We start from the raw sequence: 22,063 nt of genomic DNA, 5'->3' as shown, positions 1-22,063 counted from the left end.
CTGTGATACAGCCTGTAATCGAACCAGGGGTCTGTAGTGACGCCTCTAGCGCTGAGATGCAGTGCCTTAGACCGCTGTGATACAGCCTGTAATTGAACCAGGGGTCTGTAGTGACGCCTCTAGCGCTGAGATGCAGTGCCTTAGACCGCTGTGATACAGCCTGTAATTGAACCAGGGGTCTGTAGTGACGCCTCTAGCGCTGAGATGCAGTGCCTTAGACCACTGCGCCACTCGGGAGCCCCAATATCCCTTAAATAATAATGGATGTTGTGGATCAAACATCTCCTTTGCGATGTCACTTGACAGATCATATATTCTGATCATGGAGTTCTGATCATCAAATCAAATCACATTTTATTGGTCACATACACATGGTTAGCAGATGTTAATGGTCACATACACATGGTTAGCAGATGTTATTGGTCACATACACATGGTTAGCAGATGTTATTGGTCACATGCACATGGTTAGCAGATGTTATTGGTCACATGGTTAGCAGATGTTATTGGTCACATGGTTAGCAGATGTTATTGGTCACATGGTTAGCAGATGTTATTGGTCACATGGTTAGCAGATGTTATTGGTCACATGGTTAGCAGATGTTATTGGTCACATGGTTAGCAGATGTTATTGGTCACATGGTTAGCAGATGTTATTGGTCACATGGTTAGCAGATGTTATTGGTCACATGGTTAGCAGATGTTATTGGTCACATGGTTAGCAGATGTTATTGGTCACATGGTTAGCAGATGTTATTGGTCACATGGTTAGCAGATGTTATTGGTCACATGGTTAGCAGATGTTATTGTAAGTGTAGCGAAACGCTTGTGCTTCTGCTTAATGCTCATGGAGTTCTGGTCATATAATCTGATCATGTATTCTGATCATGTATTCTAAACATATATTCTGATCATGTATTCTGATTATGTATTCTGATGATGTATTCTGATCATGTATTCTGATTATGTATTCTGATCATATTCTAATCATGTATTAGGGAGTTCTGGTCATATAATCTGATCATGTATTCTGATGATGTATTCTAATCATGTATTCTGATCATGTATTCTGATCATGTATTCTAATCATGTATTCTGATCATGTATTCTGATTATGTATTCTGATCATGTATTCTGATTATGTATTCTAATCATGTATTCTGATCATGTATTCTGATCATGTATTCTAATCATGTATTCTGATCATGTATTCTGATCATGTATTCTAAACATATATTCTGATCATGTATTCTGATTATGTATTCTGATGATGTATTCTGATCATGTATTCTGATTATGTATTCTGATCATATTCTAATCATGTATTAGGGAGTTCTGGTCATATAATCTGATCATGTATTCTGATGATGTATTCTAATCATGTATTCTGATCATGTATTCTGATCATGTATTCTAATCATGTATTCTGATCATGTATTCTGATTATGTATTCTGATCATGTATTCTGATTATGTATTCTAATCATGTATTCTGATCATGTATTCTGATCATGTATTCTAATCATGTATTCTGATCATGTATTCTGATCATGTATTCTAAACATATATTCTGATCATGTATTCTGATTATGTATTCTGATCATGTATTCTAAACATATATTCTGATCATGTATTCTGATTATGTATTCTGATCATGTATTCTAAACATATATTCTGATCATGTATTCTGATTATGTATTCTGATTATGTATTCTGATTATGTATTCTGATCATGTATTCTGATTATGTATTCTAATCATGTATTCTAATCATGTATTCTGATGATGTATTCTAATCATGTATTCTAATCATGTATTCTGATCCTGTATTCTAATCATGTATTCTGATCCCGTATTCTAATCATGTATTCTAATCATGTATTCTAATCATGTATTCTGAACATGTATTCTAATCATGTATTCTAATCATGTATTCTAATCATATTCTAATCATGTATTCTAATCATGTATTCTAATCATGTATTCTGATCATGTATTCTGATCATGTATTCTAATCATGTATTCTGAACATGTATTCTAATCATGTATTCTGATCATATTCTAATCATGTATTCTAATCATGTATTCTAATCATGTATTCTGATAATGTATTCTAATCATGTATTTTAATCATGTATTCTGATCATGTATTCTAATCATGTATTCTAATCATGTATTCTGATCATGTATTCTAATCATGTATTCTGAACATGTATTCTAATCATGTATTCTAATCATGTATTCTAATCATGTATTCTAATCATATTCTAATCATGTATTCTAATCATGTATTCTAATCATGTATTCTGAACATGTATTCTAATTATGTATTCTGATCCTGTATTCTAATCATGTATTCTAATCATGTATTCTGATCATATTCTAATCATGTATTCTAATCATGTATTCTAATAATGTATTCTGATCATGTATTCTAATTATGTATTCTGATTATGTATTCTAATCATGTATTCTAATCATGTATTCTGATGATGTATTCTAATCATGTATTCTAATCATGTATTCTGATCCTGTATTCTAATCATGTATTCTGATCCTGTATTCTAATCATGTATTCTAATCATGTATTCTAATCATGTATTCTGAACATGTATTCTAATCATGTATTCTAATCCTGTATTCTAATCATGTATTCTGATCCTGTATTCTAATCATGTATTCTAATCATGTATTCTGATCATATTCTAATCATGTATTCTAATCATGTATTCTAATCATGTATTCTGATCATGTATTCTAATCATGTATTCTAATCATGTATTCTGATCATATTCTAATCATGTATTCTAATCATGTATTCTAATCATGTATTTTAATCATGTATTCTGATCATGTATTCTAATCATGTATTCTAATCATGTATTCTGATCATGTATTCTAATCATGTATTCTGAACATGTATTCTAATCATGTATTCTAATCCTGTATTCTAATCATGTATTCTAATCATGTATTCTAATCATATTCTAATCATGTATTCTAATCATGTATTCTAATCATGTATTCTGAACATGTATTCTAATTATGTATTCTGATCCTGTATTCTAATCATGTATTCTAATCATGTATTCTGATCATATTCTAATCATGTATTCTAATCATGTATTCTAATCATGTATTCTGATCATGTATTCTAATCATGTATTCTGATTATGTATTCTAATTATGTATTCTAATCATGTATTCTGATCATGTATTCTGATTATGTATTCTAATCATATATTCTAATCATGTATTCTAATCATGTATTCTGATCATGTATTCTAATCATGTATTCTGATTATGTATTCTAATTATGTATTCTAATCATGTATTCTGATCATGTATTCTGATTATGTATTCTAATCATATATTCTAATCATATATTCTAATCATGTATTCTAATCATGTATTCTAATCATGTATTCTGATTACGTATTCTAATCATGTATGCTAATCATATATTCTGATCCTGTATTCTGATTATGTATTCTAATCATGTATTCTGATTATGTATTCTAATCATATATTCTAATCATGTATTCTAATCATGTATTATAATCATGTATTCTAATCATGTATTCTGATCCTGTATTCTAATCATGTATTCTGATCCTGTATTCTAATCATGTATTCTGATCCTGTATTCTAATCATGTATTCTGATCCTGTATTCTAATCATGTATTCTAATCATGTATTCTAATCATGTATTCTGATCCTGTATTCTAATCATGTATTCTAATCATGTATTCTAATCATGTATTCTAATCATGTATTCTGATCATGTATTCTAATCATGTATTCTAATCATGTATTCTAATCATATTCTAATCATGTATTCTAATCATGTATTCTGATCATGTATTCTGATCATGTATTCTAATCATGTATTCTGAACATGTATTCTAATCATGTATTCTGATCATATTCTAATCATGTATTCTAATCATGTATTCTAATAATGTATTCTGATCATGTATTCGAATCATGTATTCTAATCATGTATTCTAATCATGTATTCTAATCATGTATTATGATCATGTATTCTAATCATGTATTCTGAACATGTATTCTAATCATGTATTCTAATCCTGTATTCTAATCATGTATTCTAATCATGTATTCTAATCATATTCTAATCATGTATTCTAATCATGTATTCTAATCATGTATTCTGAACATGTATTCTAATTATGTATTCTGATCCTGTATTCTAATCATGTATTCTAATCATGTATTCTGATCATATTCTAATCATGTATTCTAATCATGTATTCTGATCATGTATTCTAATCATGTATTCTGATTATGTATTCTAATTATGTATTCTAATCATGTATTCTGATCATGTATTCTGATTATGTATTCTAATCATATATTCTAATCATGTATTCTAATCATGTATTCTGATCATGTATTCTAATCATGTATTCTGATTATGTATTCTAATTATGTATTCTAATCATGTATTCTGATCATGTATTCTGATTATGTATTCTAATCATATATTCTAATCATGTATTCTAATCATGTATTCTAATCATGTATTCTAATCATGTATTCTGATTACGTATTCTAATCATGTATTCTAATCATGTATTCTGATTACGTATTCTAATCATGTATGCTAATCATATATTCTGATCCTGTATTCTGATTATGTATTCTAATCATGTATTCTGATGATGTATTCTAATCATGTATTCTGATTATGTATTCTAATCATATATTCTAATCATGTATTCTAATCATGTATTCTAATCATATATTCTGATCCTGTATACTATATGTGTAATTCACTTTGTCTAATTCACTTTGTCTAATTGTCTTTGTGTAATGGTCTGTGTGTAATTGTCTTTGTGTAATGGTCTTTGTCTAATGGTCTGTGTGTAATGGTCTTTGTCTAATGGTCTGTGTGTAATGGTCTGTGTCTAATGGTCTGTGTGTAATGGTCTTTGTCTAATGGTCTTTGTCTAATGGTCTTTGTCTAATGGTCTTTGTCTAATGGTCTTTGTCTATTGGTCTGTGTGTAATGGTCTTTGTCTAATGGTCTTTGTCTAATGGTCTTTGTCTAATGGTCTTTGTCTAATGGTCTTTGTCTAATTCACTTTGTCTAATTGTCTTTGTCTAATGGTCTTTGTCTAATGGTCTGTGTGTAATGGTCTGTGTGTAATGGTCTTTGTCTAATGGTCTTTGTCTAATTGTCTTTGTCTAATGGTCTTTGTCTAATGGTCTGTGTGTAATGGTCTGTGTGTAATGGTCTTTGTCTAATGGTCTTTGACTAATGGTCTTTGTCTAATGGTCTGTGTGTAATGGTCTGTGTGTAATGGTCTTTGTCTATTGGTCTTTGTCTAATGGTCTTTGTCTAATGGTCTTTGTCTAATGGTCTTTGTCTAATGGTCTGTGTGTAATGGTCTGTGTGTAATGGTCTTTGTCTAATGGTCTTTGTCTAATGGTCTTTGTCTAATGGTCTGTGTGTAATGGTCTTTGTCTAATGGTCTGTGTGTAATGGTCTTTGTCTAATGGTCTTTGTCTAATGGTCTGTGTGTAATGGTCTGTGTGTAATGGTCTGTGTGTAATGGTCTGTGTGTAATGGTCTTTGTCTAATGGTCTTTGTCTAATGGTCTGTGTCTAATGGTCTTTGTCTAATGGTCTTTCTCTAATGGTCTTTGTCTAATGGTCTTTGTCTAATGGTCTTTGTCTAATGGTCTGTGTGTAATGGTCTTTGTCTAATGGTCTTTGTCTAATGGTCTTTGTCTAATGGTCTTTGTCTAATGGTCTTTGTCTAATGGTCTGTGTGTAATGGTCTTTGTCTAATGGTCTTTGTCTAATGGTCTTTGTCTAATGGTCTTTGTCTAATGGTCTTTGTCTAATGGTCTGTGTGTAATGGTCTTTGTCTAATGGTCTTTGTGTAATGGTCTTTGTCTAATTCACTTTGTCTAATTGTCTTTGTCTAATGGTCTTTGTCTAATGGTCTGTGTGTAATGGTCTTTGTCTAATGGTCTTTGTCTAATGGTCTGTGTGTAATGGTCTTTGTCTAATGGTCTTTGTCTAATGGTCTTTGTGTAATGGTCTGTGTGTAATGGTCTTTGTCTAATTCACTTTGTCTAATGGTCTGTGTGTAATGGTCTTTGTCTAATGGTCTGTGTGTAATGGTCTTTGTAATGGTCTTTGTCTAATGGTCTGTGTGTAATGGTCTTTGTCTAATGGTCTGTGTGTAATGGTCTTTGTAATGGTCTTTGTCTAATGGTCTGTGTTTAATGGTCTTTGTCTAATGGTCTGTGTGTAATGGTCTTTGTAATGGTCTTTGTGTAATGGTCTGTGTGTAATGGTCTGTGTCTAATGGTCTGTGTGTAATGGTCTTTCTAATGGTCTTTGTCTAATGGTCTGTGTGTAATGGTCTTTGTAATGGTCTTTGTCTAATGGTCTGTGTTTAATGGTCTTTGTCTAATGGTCTGTGTGTAATGGTCTTTGTAATGGTCTTTGTGTAATGGTCTGTGTGTAATGGTCTGTGTCTAATGGTCTGTGTGTAATGGTCTTTCTAATGGTCTTTGTCTAATGGTCTGTGTGTAATGGTCTTTGTAATGGTCTTTGTCTAAAGGTCTGTGTCTAATGGTCTTTGTAATGGTCTTTGTCTAATGGTCTGTGTGTAATGGTCTTTCTAATGGTCTGTGTGTAATGGTCTTTGTCTAATGGTCTGTGTGTAATTGCTGCTGGCCTTGTAGTGCAGGGTTCCTCTGTAAAAGACACCTCAGTAACAATAGGAATCACTGCTAAAATAAAGATTGAATACAATACACATATGACCAGACATGATAAAAAAACATTTATTGAACATTTATTTCTAATACATGTTGGTTAGGTCTATGTTGGGTAGGTCTATGTTGTGTAGGTCTATGTTGGGTAGGTCTATGTTGGGTAGGTCTATGTTGGGTAGGTAGGTCTATGTTGGGTAGGTAGGTCTATGTTGGGTAGGTAGGTCTATGTTGGGTAGGTCTATGTTGGGTAGGTCTATGTTGGGTAGGTAGGTCTATGTTGTGTAGGTCTATGTTGGGTAGGTCTATGTTGGGTAGGTCTATGTTGGGTAGGTCTATGTTGGGTAGGTAGGTCTATGTTGGGTTGGTCTATGTTGAGTAGGTCTATGTTGGGTAGGTAGGTCTATGTTGGGTTGGTCTATGTTGGGTAGGTCTATGTTGGGTAGGTCTATGTTGGGTAGGTCTATGTTGTGTAGGTCTTATGTTGTGTAGGTCTATGTTGGGTAGGTAGGTCTTATGTTGTGTAGGTAGGTCTATGTTGGGTAGGTCTATGTTGGGTAGGTCTTATGTCGGGTAGGTCTATGTTGTGTAGGTCTATGTTGTGTAGGTCTATGTTGGGTAGGTCTATGTTGGGTAGGTCTATGTTGTGTAGGTCTATGTTGGGTAGGTCTATGTTGGGTAGGTCTATGTTGTGTAGGTCTATGTTGTGTAGGTCTATGTTGTGTAGGTCTTATGTTGGGTAGGTCTTATGTTGTGTAGGTCTATGTTGTGTAGGTCTATGTTGTGTAGGTCTATGTTGGGTAGGTCTTATGTTGGGTAGGTCTTATTGTACAACTGAACATCAACAGTCTCAATAACAAACCCCAACAAATGAATCAGAAAACAGTAATCGAAACAGGAAAAACTAAAAACTAAGTAAAACTAAAGAAACCTGGTAGGTTGTCAAGTTTCGATAACTACAGCATCTTTAAAGGATAAAAAGTATTGCTTAATTTCTATTGGTTGAGATGCATCCATAAAACAGAATGCTTAAGTCTTATTGGTCAAGAAGCAACTATAAGACAGAGTGCTTCATTTCTATTGGTTCGAGATGCACAATACAGAATGCCAGCACCATAAAAAAACGTACAAAATGTCTTCACCTTATTAAACCATGTGATTAACAAAAAACAAACGTTTATTATTTTCCACCAAACAATTATTATTTCCAATGTTCTACCTCATCCATACCAAAGCAAAAGTTGATAAAAGTTGATAAAAGTTCCTTTCTTGGCATACAGTGCAAACATTACGTGTAGGATAACTGATTCTCTTAGCATTGTTAAAACATCATGTCCGACACCATTGGCCCAGTTGATTCACTCTAGGTTGATTTCATTGTTCACCGCTGCCCAGTGAGCAAAATTGGTTGAAACTATGTATTTTAAACCTCTTTTCATCCCCCAAAAATGCGTATTTCCAACACCTTTTCAACCTCTTTTGCTCCCCAGGGCGATTACTTAATTGTTATAGATGTTCCACATGGGTTCTTCCTTTTGTTTCCCATCAAGGGAACTTAGAAAGTGTTTTTGTGTTGCTGTATACCTTGGCGAGCTCCTTGCAGTGTCTCTATGGTGATCTGTAAAGATATTCCTGCAGGGCTAGTCTGCTCTAGACTGGTCATTACCGGTTCTTACTAGTCTGGACTGGTCTTTACTGGTCATTACCGGTTTTTACTAGTCTGGACTGGTCTTTACTGGTCATTACCGGTTTTTACTAGTCTGGACTGGTCTTTACTGGTCATTACCGGTTCTTACTAGTCTGGACTGGTCTTTACTGGTCTTGACTGGTCTTTACTGGTCTGGACTGGTCTTTACTGGTCTGGACTGGTCTTTATAGGTCTGGACTGGTCTTTACTGGTCTTTATTGGTCTGGACCCCACATAGCCTGGTTCCTCTCTAGGTTTCTTCCTAGGTTCCTGCCTTTCTAGGGAGTTTTTCCTAGCTACCGTGCTTCTACACCTGCATTGTTTGCTGTTTGGGGTTTTAGGCTGGGTTTCTGTACAGCACTTTGAGATATCAGCTGATGTACGAAGGGCTCTATAAATACATTTGATTTGATTTGATTTGGACTGGTCTTTACTGGTCTGGACTGGTCTTTACTGGTCTGGTCTTGTCTGGATTGGTCTTTATTGGTCTTTACTTGTTTGGTTTTACTGGTTTAGACTGGTCTTTACTGGTCTGGGCGGGTCAGGACTGGACTGAAATGGACTGGTCAGGGCTGGACTGATATGGACTGCGCAGGCCTGGACTGGTATGGACTGGTCTTGGCTGGATGTGACTTTTGGTTGTTGTGGCGTCTAACCAGCCTTACCTTCTTCCTCCTTACACCAACTGTAGAGAAAGAGATGGACAGAAGAAAAGTCACCGAAGAGGAAGAAGAGATGGAAAGGAAAAATAAGAGTATAACAGAAAAATAAATGGAAAGAGAGAAACAGAGACAGAGAAAGAGAGGTAGAGACCACCAGTATGAATCACAGGTTAGGGTTTTCCAACGATAACAGATATTTGATCGGTAGACTTAGGGACTGTCTGCATATTGTTGAGTTGGTGACTGTCTGCATATTGTTGAGTTGGTAACTTGGTGACTGTCTGTATATTGTTGAGTTGGTGACTGTCTGCATATTGTTGACTTGGTGACTGTCTGCATATTGTTGACTTGGTGACTGTCTGCATATTGTTGACTTGGTGACTGTCTGCATATTGTTGACTTGGTGACTGTCTGCATAGTGGTGACTTGGTGACTGTCTGCATAGTGTTGAGTTGGTAACTTGGTGACTGTCTGTATATTGTTGAGTTGGTGACTGTCTGCATATTGTTGACTTGGTGACTGTCTGCATATTGTTGACTTGGTGACTGTCTGCATATTGTTGACTTGGTGACTGTCTGCATATTGTTGACTTGGTGACTGTCTGCATAGTGGTGACTTGGTGACTGTCTGCATAGTGGTGACTTGGTGACTGTCTGCATATTGTTGACTTGGTGACTGTCTGCATATTGTTGACTTGGTGACTGTCTGCATATTGTTGGTGACTGTCTGCATATTGTTAACTTGGTGACTGTCTGCATATTGTTGACTTGGTGACTGTCTGCATAGTGTTGACTTGGTGACTGTCTGCATAGTGTTGACTTGGTGACTTGGTGACTGTCTGCATATTGTTGACTTGGTGACTTGGTGACTGTCTGCATAGTGTTGAATTGGTGACTGTCTGCATAGTGGTGACTTGGTGACTGTCTGCATATTGTTGACTTGGTGACTGTCTGCATATTGTTGACTTGGTGACTGTCTGCATAGTGGTGACTTGGTGACTGTCTGCATAGTGTTGACTTGGTGACTGTCTGCATATTGTTGACTTGGTGACTGTCTGCATAGTGTTGACTTGGTGACTGTCTGCATAGTGGTGACTTGGTGACTGTCTGAATATTGGTTGTCTGCATATTGTTGACTTGGTGACTGTCTGCATATTGTTGACTTGGTGACTGTCTGCATATTGTTGACTTGGTGACTGTCTGCATAGTGTTGACTTGGTGACTGTCTGCATAGTGTTGACTTGGTGACTGTCTGCATATTGTTGACTTGGTGACTGTCTGCATATTGTTGACTTGGTGACTGTCTGCATATTGTTGACTTGGTGACTGTCTGCATAGTGTTGACTTGGTGACTGTCTGCATATTGTTGACTTGGTGACTGTCTGCATAGTGTTGACTTGGTGACTGTCTGCATATTGTTGACTTGGTGACTGTCTGCATATTGTTGACTTGGTGACTGTCTGCATATTGTTGACTTGGTGACTTGGTGACTGTCTGCATATTGTTGACTTGGTGACTGTCTGCATAGTGTTGACTTGGTGACTGTCTGCATATTGTTGACTTGGTGACTGTCTGCATAGTGTTGACTTGGTGACTGTCTGCATAGTGTTGACTTGGTGACTGTCTGCATAGTGTTGACTTGGTGACTTGGTGACTGTCTGCATATTGTTGACTTGGTGACTTGGTGACTGTCTGCATAGTGTTGACTTGGTGACTGTCTGCATAGTGTTGACTTGGTGACTGTCTGCATATTGTTGACTTGGTGACTGTCTGCATATTGTTGACTTGGTGACTGTCTGCATAGTGTTGACTTGGTGACTGTCTGCATAGTGTTGACTTGGTGACTGTCTGCATATTGTTGACTTGGTGACTGTCTGCATATTGTTGACTTGGTGACTGTCTGCATATTGTTGACTTGGTGACTGTCTGCATATTGTTGACTTGGTGACTGTCTGCATATTGTTGACTTGGTGACTGTCTGCATATTGTGGTGACTTGGTGACTGTCTGCATATTGTTGACTTGGTGACTGTCTGCATATTGTTGAGTTGGTGACTGGTCTGCATATTGTCTGCATATTGTTGACTTGGTGACTGTCTGCATAGTGGTGACTTGGTGACTGTCTGCATATTGTTGACTTGGTGACTGTCTGCATATTGTTGACTTGGTGACTGTCTGCATAGTGTTGACTTGGTGACTGTCTGCATATTGTTGACTTGGTGACTGTCTGCATAGTGTTGACTTGGTGACTGTCTGCATAGTGTTGACTTGGTGACTGTCTGCATAGTGTTGACTTGGTGACTTGGTGACTGTCTGCATATTGTTGACTTGGTGACTTGGTGACTGTCTGCATAGTGTTGAATTGGTGACTGTCTGCATATTGTTGACTTGGTGACTGTCTGCATATTGTTGACTTGGTGACTGTTGACTTGGTGACTGTCTGCATATTGTTGACTTGGTGACTGTCTGCATAGTGTTGACTTGGTGACTGTCTGCATATTGTTGACTTGGTGACTGTCTGCATAGTGTTGACTTGGTGACTGTCTGCATTGGTGATTGGTGACTGTCTGCATATTGTTGACTTGGTGACTGTCTGCATAGTGTTGACTTGGTGACTGTCTGCATATTGTTGACTGACTGTCTGCATATTGTTGACTTGGTGACTGTCTGCATAGTGTTGACTTGGTGACTGTCTGCATATTGTTGACTGTCTGCTTGGTGACTGTCTGCATATTGTTGACTTGGTGACTGTCTGCATATTGTTGAGTTGGTGACTGTCTGCATATTGTAGAGTTGGTGACTTGGTGACTGTCTGCATATTGTTGACTTGGTGACTGTCTGCATATTGTTGACTTGGTGACTGTCTGCATATTGTTGAGTTGGTGACTGTCTGCATATTGTAGAGTTGGTGACTTGGTGACTGTCTGCATAGTGTTGACTTGGTGACTGTCTGCATAGTGGTGACTTGGTGACTGTCTGCATAGTGTTGACTTGGTGACTGTCTGCATATTGTTGACTTGGTGACTGTCTGCATAGTGGTGACTTGATGACTGCCTGCATAGTGGTGACTTGGTGACTGTCTGCATAGTGGTGACTTGGTGACTGTCTGCATATTGTTGACTTGGTGACTGTCTGCATAGTGGTGACTTGATGACTGTCTGCATAGTGGTGACTTGGTGACTGTCTGCATATTGTTGACTTGGTGACTGTCTGCATAGTGTTGACTTGGTGACTGTCTGCATATTGTTGACTTGGTGACTGTCTGCATAGTGTTGACTTGGTGACTGTCTGCATATTGGTGACTTGATGACTGTCTGCATATTGGTGACTTGGTGACTGTCTGCATAGTGTTGACTTGGTGACTGTCTGCATATTGTTGACTTGGTGACTGTCTGCATAGTGTTGACTTGGTGACTGTCTGCATATTGTTGACTTGGTGACTGTCTGCATATTGTTGACTTGGTGACTGTCTGCATAGTGGTGACTTGGTGACTGTCTGCATATTGTTGACTTGGTGACTGTCTGCATAGTGGTGACTTGGTGACTGTCTGCATATTGTTGACTTGGTGACTGTCTGCATATTGTTGACTTGGTGACTGTCTGCATATTGTTGACTTGGTGACTGTCTGCATAGTGTTGACTTGGTGACTTGGTGACTGTCTGCATATTGTTGACTTGGTGACTGTCTGCTTATTGTTGAGTTGGTGACTATCTGCATATTGTTGAGTTGGTGACTTGGTGACCGTCTGCATATTGTTGACTTGGTGACTGTCTGCATAGTGGTGACTTGGTGACTGTCTGCATATTGTTGACTTGGTGACTGTCTGCATATTGTTGACTTGGTGACTGTCTGCATATTGTTGACTTGGTGACTGTCTGCATAGTGTTGACTTGGTGACTGTCTGCATATTGTTGACTTGGTGACTTGGTGACTGTCTGCATATTGTTGACTTGGTGACTGTCTGCATATTGTGGTGACTTGGTGACTGTCTGCATATTGTTGACTTGGTGACTGTCTGCATATTGTGTTGACTTGGTGACTGTCTGCATATTGTTGACTTGGTGACTGTCTGCATAGTGTTGACTTGGTGACTGTCTGCATAGTGGTGACTTGGTGACTGTCTGCATAGTGTTGACTTGGTGACTGTCTGCATAGTGGTGACTTGGTGACTGTCTGCATATTGTTGACTTGGTGACTGTCTGCATAGTGTTGACTTGGTGACTGTCTGCATAGTGGTGACTTGGTGACTGTCTGCATAGTGGTGACTTGGTGACTGTCTGCATAGTGTTGACTTGGTGACTGTCTGCATAGTGTTGACTTGGTGACTGTCTGCATAGTGTCTTACAGTGCTGACAACAATCATTTGTTGTTTTGATCATCAGTGTTAAGTAGGGCTGTTGACGAACCTGCTGCTGAATGAGTTGTAATTTCACTGATGTGTGGTGTGTGTATGTGTGTGTCTTGTCATGTCTCTGTAGTTACCAGGAGCTCTTTTGGCAGGGGCCCCTATACCACCTCCACCTGTAGAGAGAGAGAGAGATAACAAAACATCACTCAAATGGAACATGCAGCCTAACACACAATATATACCTTATGCAAGTACCCAATGCAAGAACGCAAGACACTTTGTGAAATGGCTTTCCTGACACCTTTCTGTGTTACAAAATATGCATATTTCTGAAGCAAAAGCCATTAGCAACGCTATGCAGGGAGGATATCCTCACTGTTATTGCGTGCATGCTTGTGTGTTGTTTAAATTAGGCAAAGATACTTAACAGAGACAACTTGTCTTCAGGTCTGAAAATCTTATTCGGTTCTGACCTTGGATTAGTTTGGTGATCCTCTCTGACTCTTGGTCGACCATTTCCGGGTTGCCGTGGATGGTGGTGATCTTAGAGAATTCCGGGCCTGTGGGAGGAAACTGGAGCTGTTAGACACAAAATGGCGGATGCATGGATCCACAGATACGGTTTCACACTGCTGTACACAGCTCCCTAGTTCTGGTCCCGTACCCTCGACCCTGGTCCTGTACCCTCGACCCTGGTCCTGTACCCTCGACCCTGGTCCTGTACCCTCGACCCTGGTCCTGTACCCTCGACCCTGGTCCTGTACCCTGTACCCTCGACCCTGTACCCTCGACCCTCGACCCTGGTCCTGTACCCTCGACCCTGGTCCTGTACCCTCGACCCTGGTCCTCGACCCTCGACCCTGGTCCTGTACCCGCGACCCTGGTCCTGTACCCGCGACCCTCGACTACAACAGAACATGGACTACAACAGAATATGGACTACAACAGAATATGGACTACAACAGAACATGGACTACAACAGAATATGGACTACAACAGAATATGGACTACAACAGAATATGGACTACAACAAAACAGGGACTACAACAGAATATGGACTACAACAGAATATGGACTACAACAGAATATGGACTACAACAGAATATGGACTACAACAAAACAGGGACTACAACAGAATATGGACTACAACAGAATATGGACTACAACAGAATATGGACTACAACAGAATATGGACTACAACAAAACATGGACTACAACAGAATATGGACTACAACAGAACATGGACTACAACAGAATATGGACTACAACAGAACATGGACTACAACAGAACATGGACTACAACAGAACATGGACTACAACAGAACATGGACTACAACAGAACATGGACTACAACAGAACATGGGACTACAACAGAACATGGACTACAACAGAACATGGACTACAACAGAACATGGACTACAACAGAACATGGGACGACAACAGAATATGGACTACAACAGAACATGGACTACAACAGAACATGGACTACAACAGAACATGGACTACAACAGAACATGGACTACAACAGAATATGGACTACAACAGAACATGGACTACAACAGAACATGGACTACAACAGAACATGGACTACAACAGAACATGGACTACAACAGAACATGGGACTACAACAGAACATGGACTACAACAGAACATGGACTACAACAGAACATGGGACGACAACAGAACATGGGACGACAACAGAATATGGACTACAACAGAACATGGACTACAACAGAACATGGACTACAACAGAACATGGACTACAACAGAACATGGACTACAACAGAATATGGACTACAACAGAACATGGACTACAACAGAACATGGACTACAACAGAATATGGACTACAACAGAACATGGACTACAACAGAACATGGACTACAACAGAACATGGACTACAACAGAACATGGACTACAACAGAATATGGACTACAACAGAACATGGACTACAACAGAACATGGACTACAACAGAATATGGACTACAACAGAACATGGACTACAACAGAATATGGACTACAACAGAATATGGACTACAACAGAATATGGACTACAACAGAACATGGACTACAACAGAACATGGACTACAACAGAACATGGACTACAACAGAATATGGACTACAACAGAACATGGGACTACAACAGAACATGGACTACAACAGAATATGGACTACAACAGAACATGGGACTACAACAGAATATGGACTACAACAGAACATGGACTACAACAGAATGCAGATGCATTTCAAATATTCCAGAACTAATACACCTGATTCAACTTGTCAACTAATTATCAAGCTCTTGATCAAAAGTCCGTTTCGGTCTCTAAAACGCACTAGTTGATGTCTGCTCCCCTGCGGAGGTCTGTTTCAGAGATATTTGACAGACAGTATCTCAATACACTGCACCTGCCAATACGTAGAATGTATGCACACATGACTGTAAGTCGCTTTGGATAAAAGCGTCTGCTAAATGGCATATATTATTATATATTATTATTAATTCTTAACGTAGTTACAAGAAAACACGAAACACATTGTTGCTGGATTGAAAGTTGTCCAACATTAGCATTTGGGAACAGGAGAGGCTTCACCAACAGATCTCAGGCTTTCAACGTAACGTAGCACAAACGTGTCACATACAACATGACTAGGCGACGTGCATGTATGTAAATCTCCATCAACAACTGGTCAACATGTTACAAAGCTATATGGACAATATTAGGAGTAGATGCCTTTTCTCCAATGGCAAACATGCAAAAGCTTTGCATTAAATATTATTCAACTATATATATATATATATATCCCTGAGGAAATGAGGGACATGATGAGAATATATCATTATATTGTTAACATAAATTGACGTCTGGGGAATGTTAACATAACGTTGAGGTCTATAAAATGTCAACATACATTGACGTCTGTAGTGTAAGGGGCTTTTCCTCCTCTTCGTCTTAACATATATTGACGTCTATACCTTATATTGTTTAAAGACGTCCATATATTGATACAGATGCCGCATCTTAATTTGAGCCAGTTTGCTACAGCAGGAAAATAAAGGTGCAGGAACAGGAAATGTAAATCGTTATGTGGATAATAATTCCAGGACATTTCTTTTTAACGGTAAATCAAGTCTGAAATATTAAAGTGGAAATTACAAACGTAAGAAGCGTTTTTAAATCTCCAATACACCACCTTCGCACAGCAGGATGATCAAATTAAGAAACAGCATCTGTATACGTTTGATATGAATAGATATAACACTATGGATTATTTCTTGAAGTACTACATCTGAAGGATTAAAGTAGCAAATCTTTACTGACCTTCCTCAAGCATCTCGTTGATGTCTCCTTCAGTCTTCAGCCTTCCATCGGAGGAACCACGGTGAGCTGTGTGAGAGGATAGAGAGGAGTTATTTATGTCTCCCACTGTAATCTAACTCAACCCGGCAGCAGGTCAATGTAATATTTACATTAAACTATCCTCAACGTGACGTCAGAGAGCTGTGAGTCCCAAACCTTCGTTTGCTTCTCAAGGAAATCTTTCAAATGCTATCCTAACCCACAAATTGACCAACCCAAGCCTTAGCCACGGCCTTGCTGTGAGCCAATGTTCCAGATCCAACAATTTTGTGAAACATAACCCACACATTGGGAAGCCTTTACGGCCTCTGTGAGCCAACTAACCTAACCCACACATTGTGAGCCTTGCCTTGATGAGCCAATGCTAACCTAACCCACACATTGACCAACCCAAGGTAACCTTGCTGTGAGCCAATGCTTAACCCACACATTGACCAACCCAAGCCTTAGCCACGGCCTTGCTGTGAGCCAATGACCCATTGACCAACCCAAGCCTTAACCTTGCTGTGAGCCAATGTTCCAGATCCAACATTTTGGAAACATGGGAACTTACTCTCAATAACTCTGGTGACCTTTGTGATGGAAGGCACTCCTTCGATGACCCTGGTAACCTTGGTAATGCTTGGTTCTCCCTCGATGACCCTGGTAACCTTGTTGAAGGCAGGCTCACCCTCGACAACTCTTGTAACCTTGGTGATAGCGGGTTTGCCCTCGACAACTCTTGTAACCTTGGTGATTGTGGGTTCGCCCTCGATGACCCTGGTAACCTTGGTGATAGCGGGTTCGCCCTCGATGACCCTGGTAACCTTGGTGATAGCGGGTTCGCCCTCGACAACTCTGGTAACCTTGGTGATAGCGGGTTTGCCCTCGATGACCCTGGTAACCTTGGTGACGGATGGTCCTCCCTCGATGCGTCTCGTAACCTTGGTGACGGACGGTACTCCCTCGATGCGTCTCGTAACCTTGGTGAGGGTCGGCTCTCCTTCGATCACTCTGGTCACCTTGGTGATTTCAGGCACTGGAGGAGAGGAAGAAAGATGGATTAAATCCTCAGCATCTGAAGGGTCTATAACCCCAGCAAAGATACATTGGAAATGGGAGAAATGTACTGATTAACAACCAACCATTTATCAATACAAAAGGTTGATAAAGAACGGTATGAGTGAGAACCCACTGCTACCAATGTGCACCCATTAGAAGCCTTCTATCTTATCCCTTCCAAAACCCTGTGAACCCCTCATTGTTACTAAAACTAGCCTTCAATCAGCTATGGACTACCGCATTTCTGGAGTGAAGAGACACTATTTTATATCCCTGACGATATTCAGTGCTGCAGCATAAGTCAGTTTCTATTAGAGCCTTGAACAGCTGAAGGCTGACAGATCTGAGATCAGATCAACCCACAGAGATATCTGGAATCAGAACACAATAAAGAGATGGACAACCCACAGAGATATCAGAACACAATACAGAGATGGACAACCCACAGAGATATCAGAACACAATAAAGAGATGGACAACCTACAGAGATATCAGAACACAATAAAGAGATGGACAACCCACAGAGATATCAGAACACAATAAAGAGATGGACAACCCACAGAGATATCAGGACACAATAAAGAGATGGACAACCTACAGAGATATCAGAACACAATACAGAGATGGACAACCCACAGAGATATCAGAACACAATAAAGAGATGGACAACCTACAGAGATATCAGAACACAATACAGAGATGGACAACCCACAGAGATATCAGAACACAATAAAGAGATGGACAACCCACAGAGATATCAGAACACAATAAAGAGATGGACAACCCACAGAGATATCAGAACACAATACAGAGATGGACAACCCACAGAGATATCAGAACACAATACAGATAAGGACAACCCACAGAGATATCAGAACACAATACAGAGATGGACAACCCACAGAGATATCAGGACACAATAAAGAGATGGACAACCTACAGAGATATCAGAACACAATACAGAGATGGACAACCCACAGAGATATCAGAACACAATAAAGAGATGGACAACCCACAGAGATAGCTGGAATCAGAACACAATACAGAGATGGACAACCCACAGAGATAGCTGGAATCAGAACACAATACAGAGATGGACAACCTACAGAGATATCAGAACACAATACAGAGATGGACAACCCACAGAGATATCAGAACACAATAAAGAGATGGACAACCTACAGAGATATCAGAACACAATACAGAGATGGACAACCTACAGAGATATCAGAACACAATACAGAGATGGACAACCTACAGAGATATCAGAACACAATAAAGAGATGGACAACCCACAGAGATATCAGAACACAATAAAGAGATGGACAACCTACAGAGATATCAGGACACAATACAGAGATGGACAACCCACAGAGATATCAGAACACAATACAGAGATGGACAACCTACAGAGATATCAGAACACAATACAGAGATGGACAACCCACAGAGATATCAGAACACAATACAGAGATGGACAACCTACAGAGATATCAGAACACAATAAAGAGATGGACAACCTACAGAGATATCTGGAATCAGAACACACCTTTCAGATACATAGACCTCTACAAACCTCAGCTGTCTGAACAGCTCTCAACCAGATAGAAAACCACAGCTAGAGTTCTCTGGGTTACATTTGAAATAAGTACTTGGAACCATCTGGAGTCAATCAAGATTATACTTTGGGTTCTGATGGGGTACGACAGTTGAACTAAGCTCATGAAGCATTTCTAAGTTACATTCTTCAAGAATCAATGGGCAATACTGTATACCATTATTTGTATACCATTATTCCAAAAATGTATGCAGCAATTGCAGATTGCCCCTTTAACGGGAGGACAACCCTCAGAGATATCAAAAGCCACACCAAAGAGATTATCCCCACAGAGATATCAGAACACAGCCAGGCTCACGGTGGATTGGGACAGACCCAAAAGGACAGATACAGGATGGACAACCCACAGAGATACAGTGACAGCTCAATTACCTCATCAACAAGAGACCAATTACCTCATCAACAAGAGACCAATCACCTCATCAACAAGAGACCACTTAGAGGCTACATTATCAATAGGAGGTCAATATTAACATGGAAGATAGAAAGGGACAGAGGTCAATATTCCACAGCTGGGAGGGACAGAGGTCACATTTGAAATAAGTACTTGGAACCACATGGGAGGGACAGAGGTCAAGATTATACATGGGAGGGACTGAGAGTTGAACTAAGTCAATATTCCACATGGGAAGGACAGAAGCATTTCTAAGTTACATTCTTCAAGAATCCACATGGGACAGAGGTCAATATACCATTATTTGTATACAGAGGTCATTATTCCAAACATGTATGCAGCAGAGGTCAATATTCCACATGGGAGGGCAGAGGTCAATCTTACATCCTAAATAGTCAATATTCCAAACTAGTTATCCACATGGGAGGGACAGAGGTCAATATTCCACATGGGAGGGACCAGGCTCCACGGTGGACAGGGTCAATATTCCACATGGGAAAAGGTCAGATACTGGCCAGAGGTCAATATTCCACATGGGACAGTGACAGGTCAATATTCCTCATGGGAGGGACAAGAGACCAATATTCCACATCAACAGAGACCAATATCATCAACAAGAGACCACTTAGAGGTCAATATTCCACATGGGAGGGACAGAGGTCAATATTCCACATGGGAGGGACAGAGGTCAATATTCCACATGGGAGGGACAGAGGTCAATATTCCACATGGGAGGGACAGAGGTCAATATTCCACATGGGAGGGACAGAGGTCAATATTCCACATGGGAGGGACAGAGGTCAATATTCCACATGGGAGGGACAGAGGTCAATATTCCACATGGGAGGGACAGAGGTCAATATTCCACATGGGACGGACAGAGGTCAATATTCTACATGGAAGATAAACTACTGGATCAGCCGCTGTCTATCAGAGTAACCACTTGCCCGACACTTGAGCCATTATGAGATCCGAACCCCTTGACAAAGTTGCCAGGTCGCTACAGTAACATACAGGGCTGCCGCAGGGCCGAAGAGATTCTATTATATGAAACATAAACATCTGTTTACCTGAATCCACGTGTGATTCCGTTTGGACGTGAGTTGTCGTGGTGATTGTCCTCTCTGCAAAACAAAACGAACAAAAGCTGGTATTACGTCCGTGTTCAGAACAATCGACGACGATGATGATGAAGACGGTAATGATGAACTTACTGATGAAGGTGAGGGGGATTTTGGTGTAGGAGAATCCAGAGACATACTAAAACACAACAACACATGAGAGGTTGGGGGTAAAAGGTGAGACAGAAGTTAAATATATATGACTGAAGATATGGCCAGACAATAAAACACACACATACACACACTACACACACACACAGCTACCTTGATCTGGATGTACTTGATGAGTTTCTTCAGCAGCACCAGTAGGGACTCGCGACCCACAGGCAGGTCTGGAGATCACAGATACACGGTTACACACACACACACACACACACACACACACACACACACACACACACACACACACACACACACACACACACACACACACACACACACACACACACACACACACACACACACACACACACGCACACACGCACACACACGCACACACACGCACACACACACAAACTCACCCCCAGGGTAAAGGATGTTCTTTACTACGTGAATCACTCCATTGGTGGCCATCAGATCAATGTCTGGCACGTCCAGCGAGTTCACCTGGATGGACTTGTTCACCTGTCGTTAAGAACAAAGTCATAACAGTGCTATAACTACAGGATTACCAATAATAGACATGGAGTTGTTCAACAGTCATAACAGTGTTATAACTAACGCTATAACTACAGGATTACCAATAATAGACATGGAGTTGTTCAACAGTCATAACAGTGTTATAACTAACGCTATAACTACAGGATTACCAATAATAGACATGATGGACTTGTTCACCTGTCATAAGAAGGGTCCTAAGTGTTCTAAACAGTTATAACCATTGTTATTAATAACATTATTCATGTATTAATAACAATGGTTATTAATGGTTTATAACACTTAGGACCCTCGTTATGAAAGGTGAACAACTCCAAATACTATTGGTTACCTGTCATAACAAGGGTCCTAAGAGTTATAACCAGTTATAACCATTGTTATTACTGTAACCAATAGTAATAGGATGGGGTACAGTATACATG

At 39.4% G+C, this 22,063-nt stretch overlaps 1 protein-coding gene across 1 annotated transcript; it reads right to left on the bottom strand.

Annotated features, from left to right (window-relative positions):
• Positions 1-6,810: 6,810 nt before the first annotated feature.
• Positions 6,811-21,608, bottom strand: LOC118390626 (periostin-like; the record flags this gene model as incomplete). Its single annotated transcript, XM_052457483.1, has 9 exons — positions 6,811-9,126; positions 13,585-13,623; positions 13,924-14,010; positions 16,772-16,837; positions 17,364-17,828; positions 20,934-20,987; positions 21,078-21,123; positions 21,249-21,316; positions 21,506-21,608. Coding segments are annotated over 9 exons (1,047 nt in total), but the record flags the coding sequence as incomplete, so codon positions are not given.
• Between the last annotated feature and the right edge of the window lie 455 nt (positions 21,609-22,063).

Source organism: Oncorhynchus keta, chromosome 11 (genome assembly GCF_023373465.1).
Source record: "Oncorhynchus keta strain PuntledgeMale-10-30-2019 chromosome 11, Oket_V2, whole genome shotgun sequence".
Lineage (NCBI taxonomy): Eukaryota > Metazoa > Chordata > Actinopteri > Salmoniformes > Salmonidae > Oncorhynchus > Oncorhynchus keta.
The sequence above is the reverse complement of the archived record's forward strand: the minus strand, read 5'-3'. Positions and strand labels throughout refer to the sequence as shown.